The 15,132-nt window shown below is 37.0% G+C and overlaps 1 protein-coding gene across 2 annotated transcripts in view; it reads right to left on the reverse strand.

Moving 5' to 3' along the window:
* Positions 1-13,681, reverse strand: part of LOC115209638 (zinc metalloproteinase nas-13) — a 55,701-nt gene extending 42,020 nt beyond the window's left edge. The window contains exon 1 of one of the 2 annotated variants that reach the window (XM_036501142.1): positions 13,273-13,681. In XM_036501142.1, coding sequence (XP_036357035.1) covers positions 13,273-13,347 — 75 coding nt within the window. In that variant the 5' untranslated portion in view covers positions 13,348-13,681. The remainder of the gene's footprint in view (positions 1-13,272) is intronic. The other variant, XM_029778095.2, reaches the window with a different exon arrangement.
* Positions 13,682-15,132: the final 1,451 nt, after the last annotated feature.

The raw sequence follows: 15,132 nt of genomic DNA on the forward strand, positions 1-15,132 counted from the left end.
ACCACGTCTAGTTGCACTCGATATTTGTTGTATCCGCTAACAACACCCAAAATATTTTATATTCCTAAACTTCATAGGTTGTTTGCCAAATAAACAATGTAGATAGGCCTGGACGATTGGTGTAACATGCACATAAGCCATAAATCCATCAAATCTCTATATTCTCAGGACAGAATATTCAGCGAATACAGTCGTGTCGACGCTATCACTTCCAGCCATTTCGTCGATTAGAACACTATGGATCACAGAAGTATATTAGGAAAACGAAGTGGGGAGCGATATAGTGTGTCATAAATGAGTGCATATTTATATGCGTGGAATGTATATTATGTTTAAATGTAGGTTTTGCTTACACAGATGTGTCTAAATGCTCGTCTGTTTTATTTTAATTTTAGTTTCATTTCATTAAAATAACAATTATTTGTAATTCTGTCTTCTATTTAATAACAAATTATAACCATCCTCTCGAATCTGTGTATAAATAGGTTCATAAATGGCTATACTGGTTGTTATTCATCAAAGGAAGTTTTGTCACATCATTGTCACCAGAATGTAATCTAGAGCGAGACTAGACTATAATTTATTTCACAAGGATGAAAAGCAAAATTACTCTCAGCAGGATTTGAACTCAGCCGGAAGAAATACTGCGCGTTATTTACAGAAACATTGAATCATATGCGAAAATAATCCATGAAATGACAACGGATTAAACTACAGAAAGCTAGCTGAACTTTAAAAAGTTGTCTGTCATTATTCAAACCTTTTCATCCATAGCAAAGATCTATGAGGCTTTCTAAAGGCCGGGTAAGAAGTGATGGTATGTTTCTCTGTGAAAGGCCACTATTGTCCAAATGTTAGTACAGAAGAATACCTGCGAAGATGATACTTTATGGTGAAAATGCTATGGTTCAACTATCAACAACGGAAGTTCTAGTAAAACACTGGCTGCTCTGTTGTTTTAAAAATGTTGTCATCATGGTATGTATCTGTACTATTTGTAAGACTTAGAATGGGAACAAGTTCAGTTTTCACTATTAAAGATGTTGAGAGAAGATATTGATATTTCTAAATATTGTTAGTTCGAAATTTACTCGGATTTAAAGTGTATGCAGAAGTTTTTTGAGTCATTTCTAAGATTTCATAAATTAAAATACAGGTTCATCACATGAAATTTGCAGACTGTGCAAGAAAAATATATCTTGATTTCAAAATATGTTAGTACTTTTCAAATAGGAAAGCAAACATTAACACAGCAAAACAGATGTATATCATTATTACATAATTTAAACAAAAACTAAAACAGCATAAAATTATTCTTTATCTATAAAGTATCTTACCGTTCTGGAATTTGTCTATCTTCACATAACAGCCTAAATAGAGATTAACAAATATAAATCTTAAGGGAAAAAATTACACTGGCTAATAATGTGAGATTTTAATCTTAGCTGAAATTCAAGACCCCTTAGAAGAGAATTTCATGAACATAAGTACAGCTCAACGTAACTAACACAGAATTTACTTATAAAACAAAGATTACTAAAATGTAAAATGCTACCGGTATTGATAAGGAATACAATTTTGGGTTAAATTACTGGTATTCATGGTAATTATATAGTAGCTGTGGCAATTACAAAATTATTTATTAAGCCGTAATCAACATTCGATTAGTAATTGGAGAAAAGTTGCATTTATTTCCACCGAACAAAAATATTAAGTGACCCTGTAGAACTTACAGTGCAGTAACCAAGTACAACAATATATACAAAACCGTGACATCTATACATTCCAACGAAACTTACACTCAGCTAGAAAATTATAACTTGTTACTGGAAAATTATTTTGTGGTAAGAAGCTTGCTCCCCAACCACCTGGTTCCGGGTTCAATCCCACTGCACGACACCTCGGGCAAGTTTCTTCTACTATAGCCACGGACCGACCAAAGCCTTGTGAATGGATTTAGTAGACAGAAACTTAAAGAATCCTACCGTATATAATGTGTGTGTGTGTGTGTGTGTGTGTGTTGTGTGTGTGTGTGTGTGTGTGTGTGTGTGTGTGTGTGTGTGTGTGTGTGTGTGTGTGTGTGTGTGCGTGTGTATGTGTGTATGTTTGTGTGTGTGTTTATCCCCCACTACCGCTTGACAACCGGTTCGACAACAAAGTATCGATAGAATAAGTACCAGGCTTTAAAAAAGTACTGGGCCGATTCATTCGACTAAAATTCTTCAAGAACAGCTATGAACTGAACAATTATTCAATTATTAAAGACAGCAGGAAGAGAAGGAAAATCTAAATATGTTATGGATTGTTAATAGAAAAGCCTGTGACGAAATATACCACAGTTATGGATATTGGAGACTCTACAAGCCCAGAGAATCTATTAAAAACATTGTATGAGCTCAACTGGAATACCAAAATGAATTTGGGATTAGACCAATGGTTCCCAAACGGTGCAGCGGAATGACAGAAAGACAATCAAAGGTTTACAAACGGTTTTTAAAAAATTCATATGCCAAGCATAAATAAGCTTTCAAATTTTAAAATATCATTGGACTCTACCAGAAACAATATCTATGTGTCTCTTCAAAAGCGTTATACATTCTACCGTTCTCCACGACATATTGCTGTGGACAAGGATTTTCAGTTCTGATAAATATCAAAAACCAAAAAAGGGAAATTTGTATTAATGAGGAGATGAGTTTGTTTCATTAAATTCGTGTACTTTAATCATATTATAAATTGTGTTATATATTGTATTTCACACACTATTAGTGGTTTGTTTGTTTGTTTTTTATTTTTAAATGTGCTTTTTATCACATTGTTATGACGTGTGTTGTGCCCAAGGGTGTAAGAATAGTATTACTCAAATAAATATTTGGATATGATTATCTACAATAACCTTTCGCAGAATTAATATGTTCACACAGAACACACTCCGTAATACTCCAAACGTAGTTACGATATTAAACTAACACAGTAACGAATACGGACGGTCACCTTTGTTAATTAACTTCTTTTATTTGGCACACAGGCCATGACGAGGATGAAATGGCTGCATTGAGCCCCACTCTCAAGCAGTACCATTTAAATGTTTTAATATAAAGTTTTTTAAATCAATTTTCTTTTCTCTTTTTTTTTTCCTTTTTTTTCTTTTAGCATCTTGTGTACAGTCTTTAGAATTTTACCACTGTGATGGTTTACGATTTTATAGCGGTAAGTCATCGAATTCTACTCTAGCACCCATTGGGTCCATCCTGTTTCCGAACCATTCCTTCAACTTGTATCTTTCCTTATCTTTCACTATTGCCTTCGAACTCTCCGGGTAATGCTCCACTGGTAGTTTCACTCTTATCACCGATCTGGATTTGATGATTTTTCTTTCGATCTCAGTACTTTCTGAATATGTCACCATATGCCACTTGTTTTTTGCCTGTTTCGGGGTTGCTTGTTCCTGCGGTGAAACTTGGTTTTCTGTGATGGTTTCCTTTGTTGTTGGTGCTATTGGAATCTCATGCAGTGAAAAATCTTCACCTTCTGTTCCACTCTCCTTCCTTTTCTTTAAAAGACTCTTCGTCGGTGACCTCACACATTCCTTTCTCTTTTTCCTCGTTACTACCGTACATGCCTCCTCGGCTTTCTCCGGGCATTTCTCTTTTACTGGGGCCGCCACTTCGGCACTCTGCTCTTGTTGTTCCTCTTCACTTTTATTTCTTTCTGGTGGCACCTTGCTCTCATGTGTCCTTTCTCTCCACATTGATAACATGTTGGTGGTCTTCCCTCCATCACCACTCTCAATCTTATGTCGTCCGGTAAAATTACTTCTTCCGAGAACCCAACAAAGCCCTCTTTATGAGTGTAATGCCAAATAAATATCAGCACATCTGCGCTCGTGAGACCCGAACCCCGTGTGAAGGTCCTTCGCACGGCAAGTGTTCCTTTGTGCAGCAGGTTAAACCTGGTCGTTATTCAAATACTGCTATAAAGACTAGAATAGGACGGACTCAAAATGACGATAGAAATGTAATAGAATGTTATTAGGCGCAGGAGTGGCTGTGTGGTAAGTAGCTTGCTAACCAACCACATGGTTCCGGGTTCAGTCCCACTGCGTGGCATCTTGGGCTAGTGTCTTCTGCTATAGCCCCGGGCCGACCAATGCCTTGTGAGTGGATTTGGTAGACGGAAACTAAAAGAAGCCTGTCGTATATAAGTATATATGTATATGTATGTGTGTGTGTGTTTGTGTGTCCGCCTAGCATTGCTTGACAACCTATGCTGGTGTGTTTACGTCCCCGTCACTTAGCGGTTCGGCAAAAGAGACCGATAGAATAAGTACTGGGCTTACAAAGAATAAGTCCTGGGGTCGATTTGCTCGACTAAAGGCGGTGCTCCAGCATGGCCGCAGTCAAATGACTGAAACAAGTAAAAGAGTAAAGAGTAAAGAGAGTACAGAAGTGAGCCTACAAAAAGAGAATACCGGAAAAGAATATATAAAATTTGGACAGAGGGAAACATGTTCCCATTACGGTGCAAAGACTTCTGGACCAAAACAAATTATTCGTGAAAAGGCATATATGTAACTGGAATGGCGCAGACCTTGCTGTATGGTAAGAAGCTTGCTTCCGGTATAGCGTTTGTCAGTCTTTGAGTGTTACACAATTGGGGTTTGTTTTGTTTTTTTTTTTTTTTGCTATCTTGGCGGTGCAACGTTTTCCCTCTTGTTTAATAGAGGGGCGTCGAGTGAGGTGTTGCGAAGGCTTGAATTGTTCTGTTTCAGACGTTATAGACTTCCTTCTTCGGACTTTGTGTCGTCTGAGGAAGAAATAATGGAGTGTCTAAAGAAGATAGACGAAGCAATGGAAATAAGGAAATATGCTGCAGCGACAAAAGAAAAAGCGAAGATGTGAGGCTGGAGGATGTGAGCAAGTTCAAGGGAATGCTTAAAAGGGAGAGGAAAGATTAAGTTTTAAAGGAAGCAGCATAAAGGACAATAATTTATCGAACATACTCGGTGGCAGCAAGGAAGATCGAGATTATGTCAACGCCACAAATAGAAAAGGCACTGGGATCAATCTGGCAAGGGATTTCCTACCTTGCCAGAGGAAAAAAAGTTGGAACGGTGGAGGTGGAGGTGCAGTTCAGAAAGGTAGCTACCGCTAGGCTGCACTCAGCAACACTGCTGAAAACGGATAAAGTGGTTCTTCTACCTGTATACCTTGGGAGGCGTGCTTCCAGAGTTAGAATGGAAGAAATACCCCCAGAAGTGGATGGAGCCTGGCTGGTGGCTACCATACTGCTAGGCATGGAAGTGAAGGTGGTGGTCCTCCAGGTCACCAGAACAACCCATAGGAACTGGCAGAGACAAAACCCCTTGATATAGTGGTGCAAGTCGCGGAAGAAGACATAGAAAAGATGGTCGAGACCATCACAGTAGGAGAGACAATATTGAAAGTCAGAGTGGAAGGGAGGATTCTGCGATGCTATAAATGTGGCCTGAAAGGCCACATTAGAGCAGATTGTCCTCCACCACTAGAAGAGGCTGAAGAGAGACAGGAGAGTGAGAAAGTGGCTGGTGCTCCTCAGTCCGTGGAGGAAAAGGAAAGTAATGTGGCACTACAGGCGAAGACAAGTACCAGCGTCGAGGAAGAGGAGGCAAACACCAGCTGGGAAATAGAGGGAAAAGAGAGGGAAAAGGAGAAAGAGGACACACGATGGACAAAATGAAGAATTGTACAATGAGGTAGACTCGTGCGACAGAGTAATTAAAGTGGATGTAACGTGAGTAAGGGGTCTGCCCGTGAACATTCACAGCGCGTTGGCGGACCCGGAGTACCTGTTTACATTACATAAGTATGTAGGAAATTATGACTGCGAGTGGTGAGTCAAAGAAAAATAGACACCAACGCAATGCCGGAACGGATAAGGTATGCAGATACTTTTAAAAAATGCAACATAGATATTCTGGAAAAAAAATGGTTATTAACTGTTATAAATGGTATAGTGTAAATAATTGTTCTAAAAAAGCTGTATTAACAGGTTCAATGAAGTCGCTTGGAGGTGAGGCTGAACGGCTTCATTTCACCTTTCATTATATTAATTCATTCTTTCTATTCGTTTTTTTTTTGTCCCCACGTTGTGCTCTCCCCTCTGTGTAAGACCTTCATAGCCAATTTCATAAAATAGAGAAGCTTGCTTCCCAACCAAATGGTTCAGGGTTCAGTCCCACTGAGTAGCACCTTGGACAAGTGTCTTCTACTGTAGCCTCGGGCCGACCAAAGCCTTGTGAGTGGATTTCGTAGACGGAAACTGAAAGAAGCCCGTCGTATATATATGTGTGTGTGTGTCTGTTTGTCTGTCTATGTGTCTGTGTTTGTACTCACCATCGCTTGACAACCGATGTTGGTGTGTTTACGTCCCAGTAACTTAGCGGTTCGGCAAATAAGACCGATAAAATAAGTACCAGACTTACAATGAATAAGTCCTGGGGTCGATTTGTTCGAGTAAAGGTGGTGCTTCAGCATGGCCGCAGTCAAATGACTGAAAGAAGTTAAGGAGTAAAAAAGCATATATATATATATCCCGGTTGGAATTGGTGGAGATCTCCATAATAATGAAAGTGTGTGAGTGTGTCTATGCTGAACACGAAGAACAAAATGCAGAACATGAACAGGAATTAGCAGAGTGACCAATAAATCCCCACAAAAGAAACAGCTGCCGGATGAAGGTAAATTCTACTTTGTGGAGGTATAGAATGCTACAGAGGAAGAAAGAAGCTTACTATTACACCTGAATGAGGCAGGAAATATTGAAAGAAAGAGGTTACCAGCTCTGAGAAAATTTAGGAGGGGAAAATTGTATAAAGTAACGAAAATCTACATCGAAAGCATAAGTGATCTTAACAATCTTCCATACTATGCAGTCTCTGTCACTGTGTAAACTCTTGAGATTAAAAGACAAAGAAAAACAAAAAAAAACAAGTCCCCATAAGAGAACGAAGGTTTGAGAACCAAACTGAACAGCTCCAGAAGGACCTTGGACGGATACATACAATCATAGAAAAGAAGAGGGTGAGGGAAAGATAGCGGGACGAACTGCAAAGGAAGCATAACATAAGACACAAAGAACTACAAGTGTTAAAGAAAAATTGATACAAAGAATCACAGCAATGTCTGATATTTATAAAAATGAGACCAGCGGAGACCAAATCATTACCAAAGAATTGATTTTTCAAGAACAATGAAAGAAAATTCTATAAACAACTGAACAATGAAGAGGAGCATCGGGGGAATATGTCAGATAAGGAAACAGAAAGAAAATCTAGACAGAAATCTAAAGTAAAGAAATTTAACAGGAATCTAAAGTAAAGAAATTTTACATGATATAAAAGGAGACTGGTTGCGGGAATTTAAAAGGGAAATGGAAATTAGACTGACACAAGAAAATATAACAATCACGGATGAGAAAGTGAAAGAGATGATTAAGAAAATTCCAAACCGGAAAGCCCCCGAATCAGATGGTATCCATGGTTTCTGACTCAAGAACGTTCCAACTATACATGGGTGTGTACGATCATCTTTTACTGACTGCAGAGAAAATGAAACACCAACATGGATAACAAAAGGAATGATAGTTCTGATAAAGAATGACAAAGAAAAGAGAGTCAGTAATTATAGACCATTTATTTGCTTACCATTACTCTGAAAACTGTTAACTGGCCTCATAGCAGGTGAAGAATATAATTTGTTGGAAAAGGAGAATAGGAAGAAATCAAGGGGAACTGCTGATCTGCTTTATATAGACAGTAGAATATTAAATGAGGTACGATTAAGAAGAAGAAATTAGCTGCTAGATAGATAAATTACAGGAGAGTTTACTATGATGTCCTATAAACCTAGCTCTTGGACTGACTGAGGACGGTCGGTGTCATTTACAAGATAAACGACTTTTTGGAAAAAGCAATGGGAGTGTGAGAAGTGGAAATGACATGCGCAAATGAATCGCTATGTAACATGGAAATACTCAGGACCGTTTTCCAAGGAGATTCGCGCTTCCTGTTACTCTTCGGCTTTAGGTTAATCCCCGTGACAAGTATGCTGAGAAAATCCAGACCTGCCTATAAGTTTGCCAAATCAGAGAGGAGAATAAATCATCAACTTTAAATGGATAAGTAGTAGCTGTTTAGAAAAAATTAGACAGACCTGTATTCTTTGATTCAAACAATGACAGTATTCAGTAAAGATACAGGAATGCAGTTTAGCGTAGATAATTGCGCAGTAATAACTATGAAGGAGAAATGAGAGAGAAGGTCATTAAAATTACAAGAGGAAGCTGTTCGAAAGAAAATTAAATGGAGGATTGGTTCATCATGAAACCCATAAATACGTGGGCTATGTCAATACTGAGACACTTTGCTCCCTTTCGGAAATGAACAAAGGTCGGGTTATAGAACTTGGGTGGAAGAACTAGAAAGCTGCTCGCGATGCATAACGCACTATTACCGATGGACGTTCTCTCTATCAAGAAAGAAAGAGGGCAGAGGATTACTAAACGCAGAAGACATTGTTAATACTCCGATAGAGGGTCTGAAAAATTATGTTATGCAGAGTAAAGAGAGAATACTTTTGGCAGCAACAGATACCCAAAAAGTGATTGAAATAGTTGAGGATTGAACGAGAAAAGAAACAAAATAAAAAATAAAAATGGAGCTACATGGCCAATTCATGCAACAAACCGAGAATGTTCGCAGTAAAGATCGCTGGCTCTGGTTGACGGATGGAAAGCTGAAATAAAAGACACAATCGTTAATTATAGCTGCTCAGGGACAAGCTCTTAGAACAAATTTGATAAAGGCAAAGCTCGACAAAACTCAGTCTGACAGCAAATGTGGATTGTGTAGGAAAGGAGACGAAAGTCTCAATCACGTTTTGAGTGAGTGCAATATACTAGCACAAAAGGAGCACAAAAGCAGACGTGACTGTGTTGGAAAAAGAGTGCATTGGGATGTTAACCTAGTGTGTGGCTTCAAGACAACAGAAACACGATATGAACACTAACTAGACGCTGTGATAGAAAATAAGAATTACATAATCTTGTGGGATTTCCTTACAGAGACTGACCATATTATTGAACCATGAAGAGCAGCTTCGATTATAGAGGACAAAATAAAGAGTGCAGGATCATAGATTTTGCAATTCCCTCTGATATCAAAGAAATTGAAAAAATTGAGTGATATCAGAATCTAACCAGAGGATTGAAGAGACTGTGAAAGACCAAGACAGCAATTATTCTTGTAGTAAGCTGTGCACTTGGCACAGCGCCCAAAATGCAGCCTAAAACACTGAAAGAGATTGAAAATGAAACTCGCATTGTCGACCTACAGAATATTACCATCCTATATTCTGCAAGAATCCAAATAAAGAATTTTGAGAGTTGAGGTGAGTTGTTGCCACCAAATATCAAGATAAAATATTTGCTGACTAAATAATAATGCACTAAAATAATAATAAATGTAATAATAATAATAATAATAATAATAATTATTATTATTATTATTATTATTATTATTATTATTATTATTATTATTATTATTATAAAATTCATAATTATAAAATTCATAGGGCACTCTATGAATAAATGGCAAACAGTGCTACAGCTCCAAACAAAAGAGGGACTCGTGAAAACCAAAGCCATCCCCATTAGAAGAGGAATATTCCAGGGAGACACGCTCTCTCCACTCCTTTTCTGTTTGGCACTGTCACCTCTATCTGATAAGCTAAATAGAACTGGATGCGGATATAAATGTTACGGCAAAACGATCAGCCACCTTTTATATATGGATGACCTAAAACTATACGCTGCAAATGACAAACAGCTGGAAACACTATTAAAGACAGTTCATGGATTTACCAAAGAAATAGATATGAAATTTGGATTAGAAAAATGCGCCAAAGTAACCATGAAAAGAGGAAAACTAGTTAAGAGTAGCAACATCACACTAGATAAAACCAACGAAATAAAAGAATTAGACCAAAGCCAAACTTACAAATACTTAGGAATCCATGAACTAGATAAGACACAACACACACAAATGAAAGAGAAAATAAAAAAAAGAATATTATAGACGAGTTAGATCAATACTAAAAACAGAGCTCAATGCTAAAAACAAGATAATAGGTATTAACACTTTAGCTGTCCCAGTTATAAGTTGCAGCTACAATATCCTTAACTGGACACTAAATGAACTGACCAAAATAGATAGGAAAACAAGAAAAATAATGACAGGATCTAGGATGCATCACCCAAAATCTGACATAGAAAGACTATATATACAACGTATAGAAGGTGGTAGAGACCTTATACAGCTGGAAAACTACTATAAAATAACCACCATAGGACTGCAAAAATATCTACTTCAGAAGGAAGGAAAACTGATACAAATAGCGGCAAAACACGAGCAAAAGAAAAAACTGTTCTCGGCATTTAAGGAAGCTGACAAATACAAACAAGAAATCATACCACCTAATAAATATGAAGAAGAAGAAGAAGATGAAGAAACAACAAAAGCTATAAAACAAATGAAATCCAAACTAAAAATAGAACAGCAACGAACCATGATAAAACGATGGCAAGAAAAGCCCCTTCGTGGTAAATACTGGACTAAACTAAACGCAAAAGAAATAGACAAAGAAAAATCCCAGCAATGATTGAGAAGCTCAGGACTCAAAGCAGAGACAGAGGGATTTTTAATTGCAGCACAAGACCAAAGCCTCCCCACCAGAAATTACCAAAAACATGTAATGAAAAGAAATATAACAAGTAACTGCAGAATATGTGGAGATGGACAAGAAACAATAGATCATATTATCTCTGGCTGCCCAGTCCTGGCTAAGAAGGAATATATTCACAGACATGACAGAGTTGGAACCTACATACACTGGAAGCTATGCCAACATTATGGAATAACAACAGAAAAAAGATGGTATAGGCACACACCAGAAAAGGTCACAGAAAACGAGAAAGCAACCATACTCTGGGATATGCCGATACACACAGATAGAGAAATTAAGGCCAACAGACCAGATATAGTTGTCAGAGATCATGAAGAAAAAAATGCTTTCTAATTGATGTATCAATACCGGCAGATGACAACGTGTCTCTAAAAGAAATGGAGAAACTTTCAAAATACAAAGACCTGGAAATAGAGGTAACCAGAATGTGGAATCTAAAAACAGAAACAATTCCTATCATAGTAGGTGCATTAGGCATGATAAAAAAATATTCAGACAAATACATAACAAAAACACCAGGACTTACAAACACATATAACATACTGAAAATTGCACTACTAGGCACTGCACACATCCTACGCAGAACACTTTCTATACAATAACCATCAGAGCATCACAACAAATCACAGCACTAAGGCACACAGAGCTGCGCTCAGTAGTGAAGTGAAATCACGCTATAAAAATAAAACTACTGAATAATAATAATAATAATAATAATAATAATAATAATAATAATAATAATAATAATAATAATAATATTAATAATGATAACGATAACGATAACAATAATAATAATAATAATAATAATAATAATAATAATAATAATAATAATAATAATAATAATAATAATAACAATAATAATAATAATAATAATAATAATAATAACAATAATAATAATGCCCTGACGCAATGCCAGGCAGTGGCTCTCGTGGCTTCTGATCTTAACTGATTGGAAGTGTTATCATGTACATTGTTTTGTCTTGGTATAAAAGATGGGCTACAGCAAATATTCTGCTCAATACCACAGATTTGCTTGTCAGTCGTTTGACCTTAACCAGTTGAGCATGTCCCTTAGTGGCTGACGATATGTGCATCTCTGATCACGAGCAGAAATTGTTGGGGAGCACCATAGCTATATGTTGAGAGGGATTCTTTGGGGTTTGAATAATTCACCTCTGGAAACATGGAATTAGCCAGATAAAATAAGAAAAGAAGGGTAAACATTAACTGCACGTAAAGTTGGACAAGTTAAGAAGTATTATGGCCACGGGGAACACATGAAGCGAGAAGTATTCAGCTGTTAGAAAACGTTTAGAATGTATATACTATGTGATTGTACAGTCACCTCAGAATGAATAGCAAGCAAACAATTCAAATAGCATAAAATTTGGAGAATTTTTTTTTAAATTATCATTTTCAGAGAGGTTATTAAATAACTTGAAGTAAACTTTTGAAGAGGATTAAGAAGCAACAACAGAAATTGCGAAACGGTTCTTCAAAATGGTGATTAAAAAACAAAAAGATGGAGCAGCCATAGGTCCAGATTATTTCTAATTGTAATATGAAACAATGTAGTACCAAACACAAACATATAATATGCATTTGGTGCTAGGAAATTAAAAACAAAATGGAAAGGATCCAACAAAACTAGGCATCGCAGAAATAGATAAGTAATAGTTTCAAATCTCGGTACAGGGCCAGTGGCTTTTAAGAGAGGGGGAAGTCGATTACATCGATTCCAATATTTGACCAGTACTTATTTTATCAACTCCAAAAGTATGAAAGGCAAGGTCGACATCAGCGGAATTTGAACTCAGAACATAAAGACGGGCGAAATGCCGCTAACGATTCTACCAGCCCGCCAATTTAGTAAAGTCTTCACCACAAGAAACTATGGAAAATAGATGACGGAGGTTGTAAAAAAATAAGCTGTTTCTGGCAGCTTCATAAACAAACAAACATTATAGATATGATGGGATGGGTGCTATATACTAGAACCTATGCCAAATCTATAGATTTATCCGCTGAAAATGAAATGGTAAAACATACTCAATGAAATCAATAAAAGAGAATGACCAATTGAGCATACTCTAGAAAGTATTTACTCAGACAATGATAACAAAAGATGGTATTGCCAAATACCACCAGAGAAAGGATGTCTCATAAAAGACATGCCAATATATCTCTGAGCGGGATTTGAGAATTTATACAACTATAAAAACTTGGAAAGAAGGATGTCTAGAATCTGGGTTTCAAACTGTAAGAACCTGAAAAATAGGAACCTTGTTGCCAAAACCCTAAAACCTACAAATATAAAATGTTTAGAAAGTAGCACTACTTAGGTACTTCGTAAAATATTACGTAATATGTTCACAATGCAATAAAACAGGCAAGAAAAATAGGCAAACTCTAAACAGATTGTACAAAATGAAAGCATTAATACGTATTTACAACAAAAATATTAGTGCTATATTAACAATGATATACTTACTACGACTCCCAAAATGCATAGACATATTTCTAAAAACAGCATGAGACCCATCATCATTGTTGATGTGGATACCATTATCTTGGAGAGGTTGCAATTGTCTGAGGAACTATTGGTTTATCACTGAAAGACCTGTTTAGTTACCTTTCTGTCTCTTTCTATGGATGAAATGCTGTTGTAATAAAGATAGTTTGATTTATATATATGTATATATATGCAAGCTTGCGAACATAAGCTTATGCGTACTCTCCCGTGATTGCTTGTTTGTTGATGTATTCGTGTGCTTTTATGTTTGTTTGAAACATTGAAAGTGGAAAGAAATAAAAATCGGAAGGCTAGAAGATAGACAGAGAAGGAAAGAGGGGATGAATTAGAGAGTGAGGGGTGGAAATCAAAGAAATACGTACAGTATAGTGGATGTTAAATTGGATAGAGAAAATTGTTCTCCTAGTCCGCCTCCATATTATAATTTTAGTCTCATTGGCTATAAAATATTTGTGGGGAGTGGAAGAAGATTGCTTGGTTACATTATGTAATTATTTCTTTGAGGTTTAGGGCAAAATAATACAATTCAAATGTTCCAGTTTAGAACAGATAATCTATGGTGATGGGGAACTTATTCAATTAATATGTTACTTACAACATTAAGTACGGCGAGGTGGCAGAATCATTTGCATGTATAACCCAAATGATTAAGTTCGCTTCGCATTTACTATTTCCAGGGTTCGCTCTTGCGGCATGGCACCGTGTGTAAATATCACTTTCGTTGCCTAGGGTCGACTCACGTTCTGTGAATGAAATTAGAGTGACAGAAATTGTATGAAATCCCATCGAGTGGATTCTATCTACAATTCAATCGATACAGATTTGTCACACACAGCCATGCTGATTCTACCCGAGAATTACGCTAATGGTGCAATGTTTTTGCAGAATGCTCAGCACTTACTTCTTAATTCAGGAGCAGGTAATATTCATGTGTGTGTGTGTGTGTGTGTGCGTGCAGGTGCGTGCAGGTGCGTGCAGGTGCGGTTGTGAGGTAAGAAGCTTGCTTTCCAACCAAATGGTTCTGGGTTCAATCCCACTGCGTGGCACCTTGGCAAATATCTTTTCCAATAGCCTCGGGCCGATCAAGCTGAAAGAAGCCTGTCGCATAGATGTATGTAGATATTTGTGTGTGTGTGTGTGTGTGTGTGTGTGTGTGTGTGTGTGTGTGTGTGTGTGTGTGTGTGTGTGTGTGCCTGTGTCTGTGTTTGCCCCCTGTTATCGCTTGACAACCGATGTTAGTGTGTTCCCGTAACTCAACGGTTCGGTAAAAGAAACCGATAGAATAAGTACTCGTCTTACAAAGTTCTGGAGTTAATTTCTTCGACTAAAAAACGCTTAAAGGCGGTGCATGGTTGCAGTCAAATGACTGAAACAAGAAACAGAATAAAAGAATATATATATAATTAATAATATCAGGGTAATAAAGATTTTAGAAATTTTTACTACCAGTGGCCTAGCGTATAGAAAAATTAGTCAATAGACTATATATAATTCATATAAAATACAGTGTACATTTAAACACATTAAGCGGTATCCATCATAGGTCTCCCTTACGCTAGAAGGAACCGCTAAAATCCAAACCACTAATTAGGGATAAAATCTCGAAGGGAATGAAAAATAAAAACATTTACCATTTATTTCCTGGACCATGGTTTCTGACTTTTTTTTAGCAAATAAAATAATTTGCCAGGCGCCTGTTGACGAAGACTTCGCCTAGCAAATTCTATTTTTCAAAAATACTTTGAAATCGGAAAGAAATGAAAAGGAAGAATTTGGTAAGTTGAATGGTAGTCCAATTTCGAGTTAGTCTCACCTATG

This window comes from Octopus sinensis, linkage group LG3, assembly GCF_006345805.1.
Source record: "Octopus sinensis linkage group LG3, ASM634580v1, whole genome shotgun sequence".
Lineage (NCBI taxonomy): Eukaryota > Metazoa > Mollusca > Cephalopoda > Octopoda > Octopodidae > Octopus > Octopus sinensis.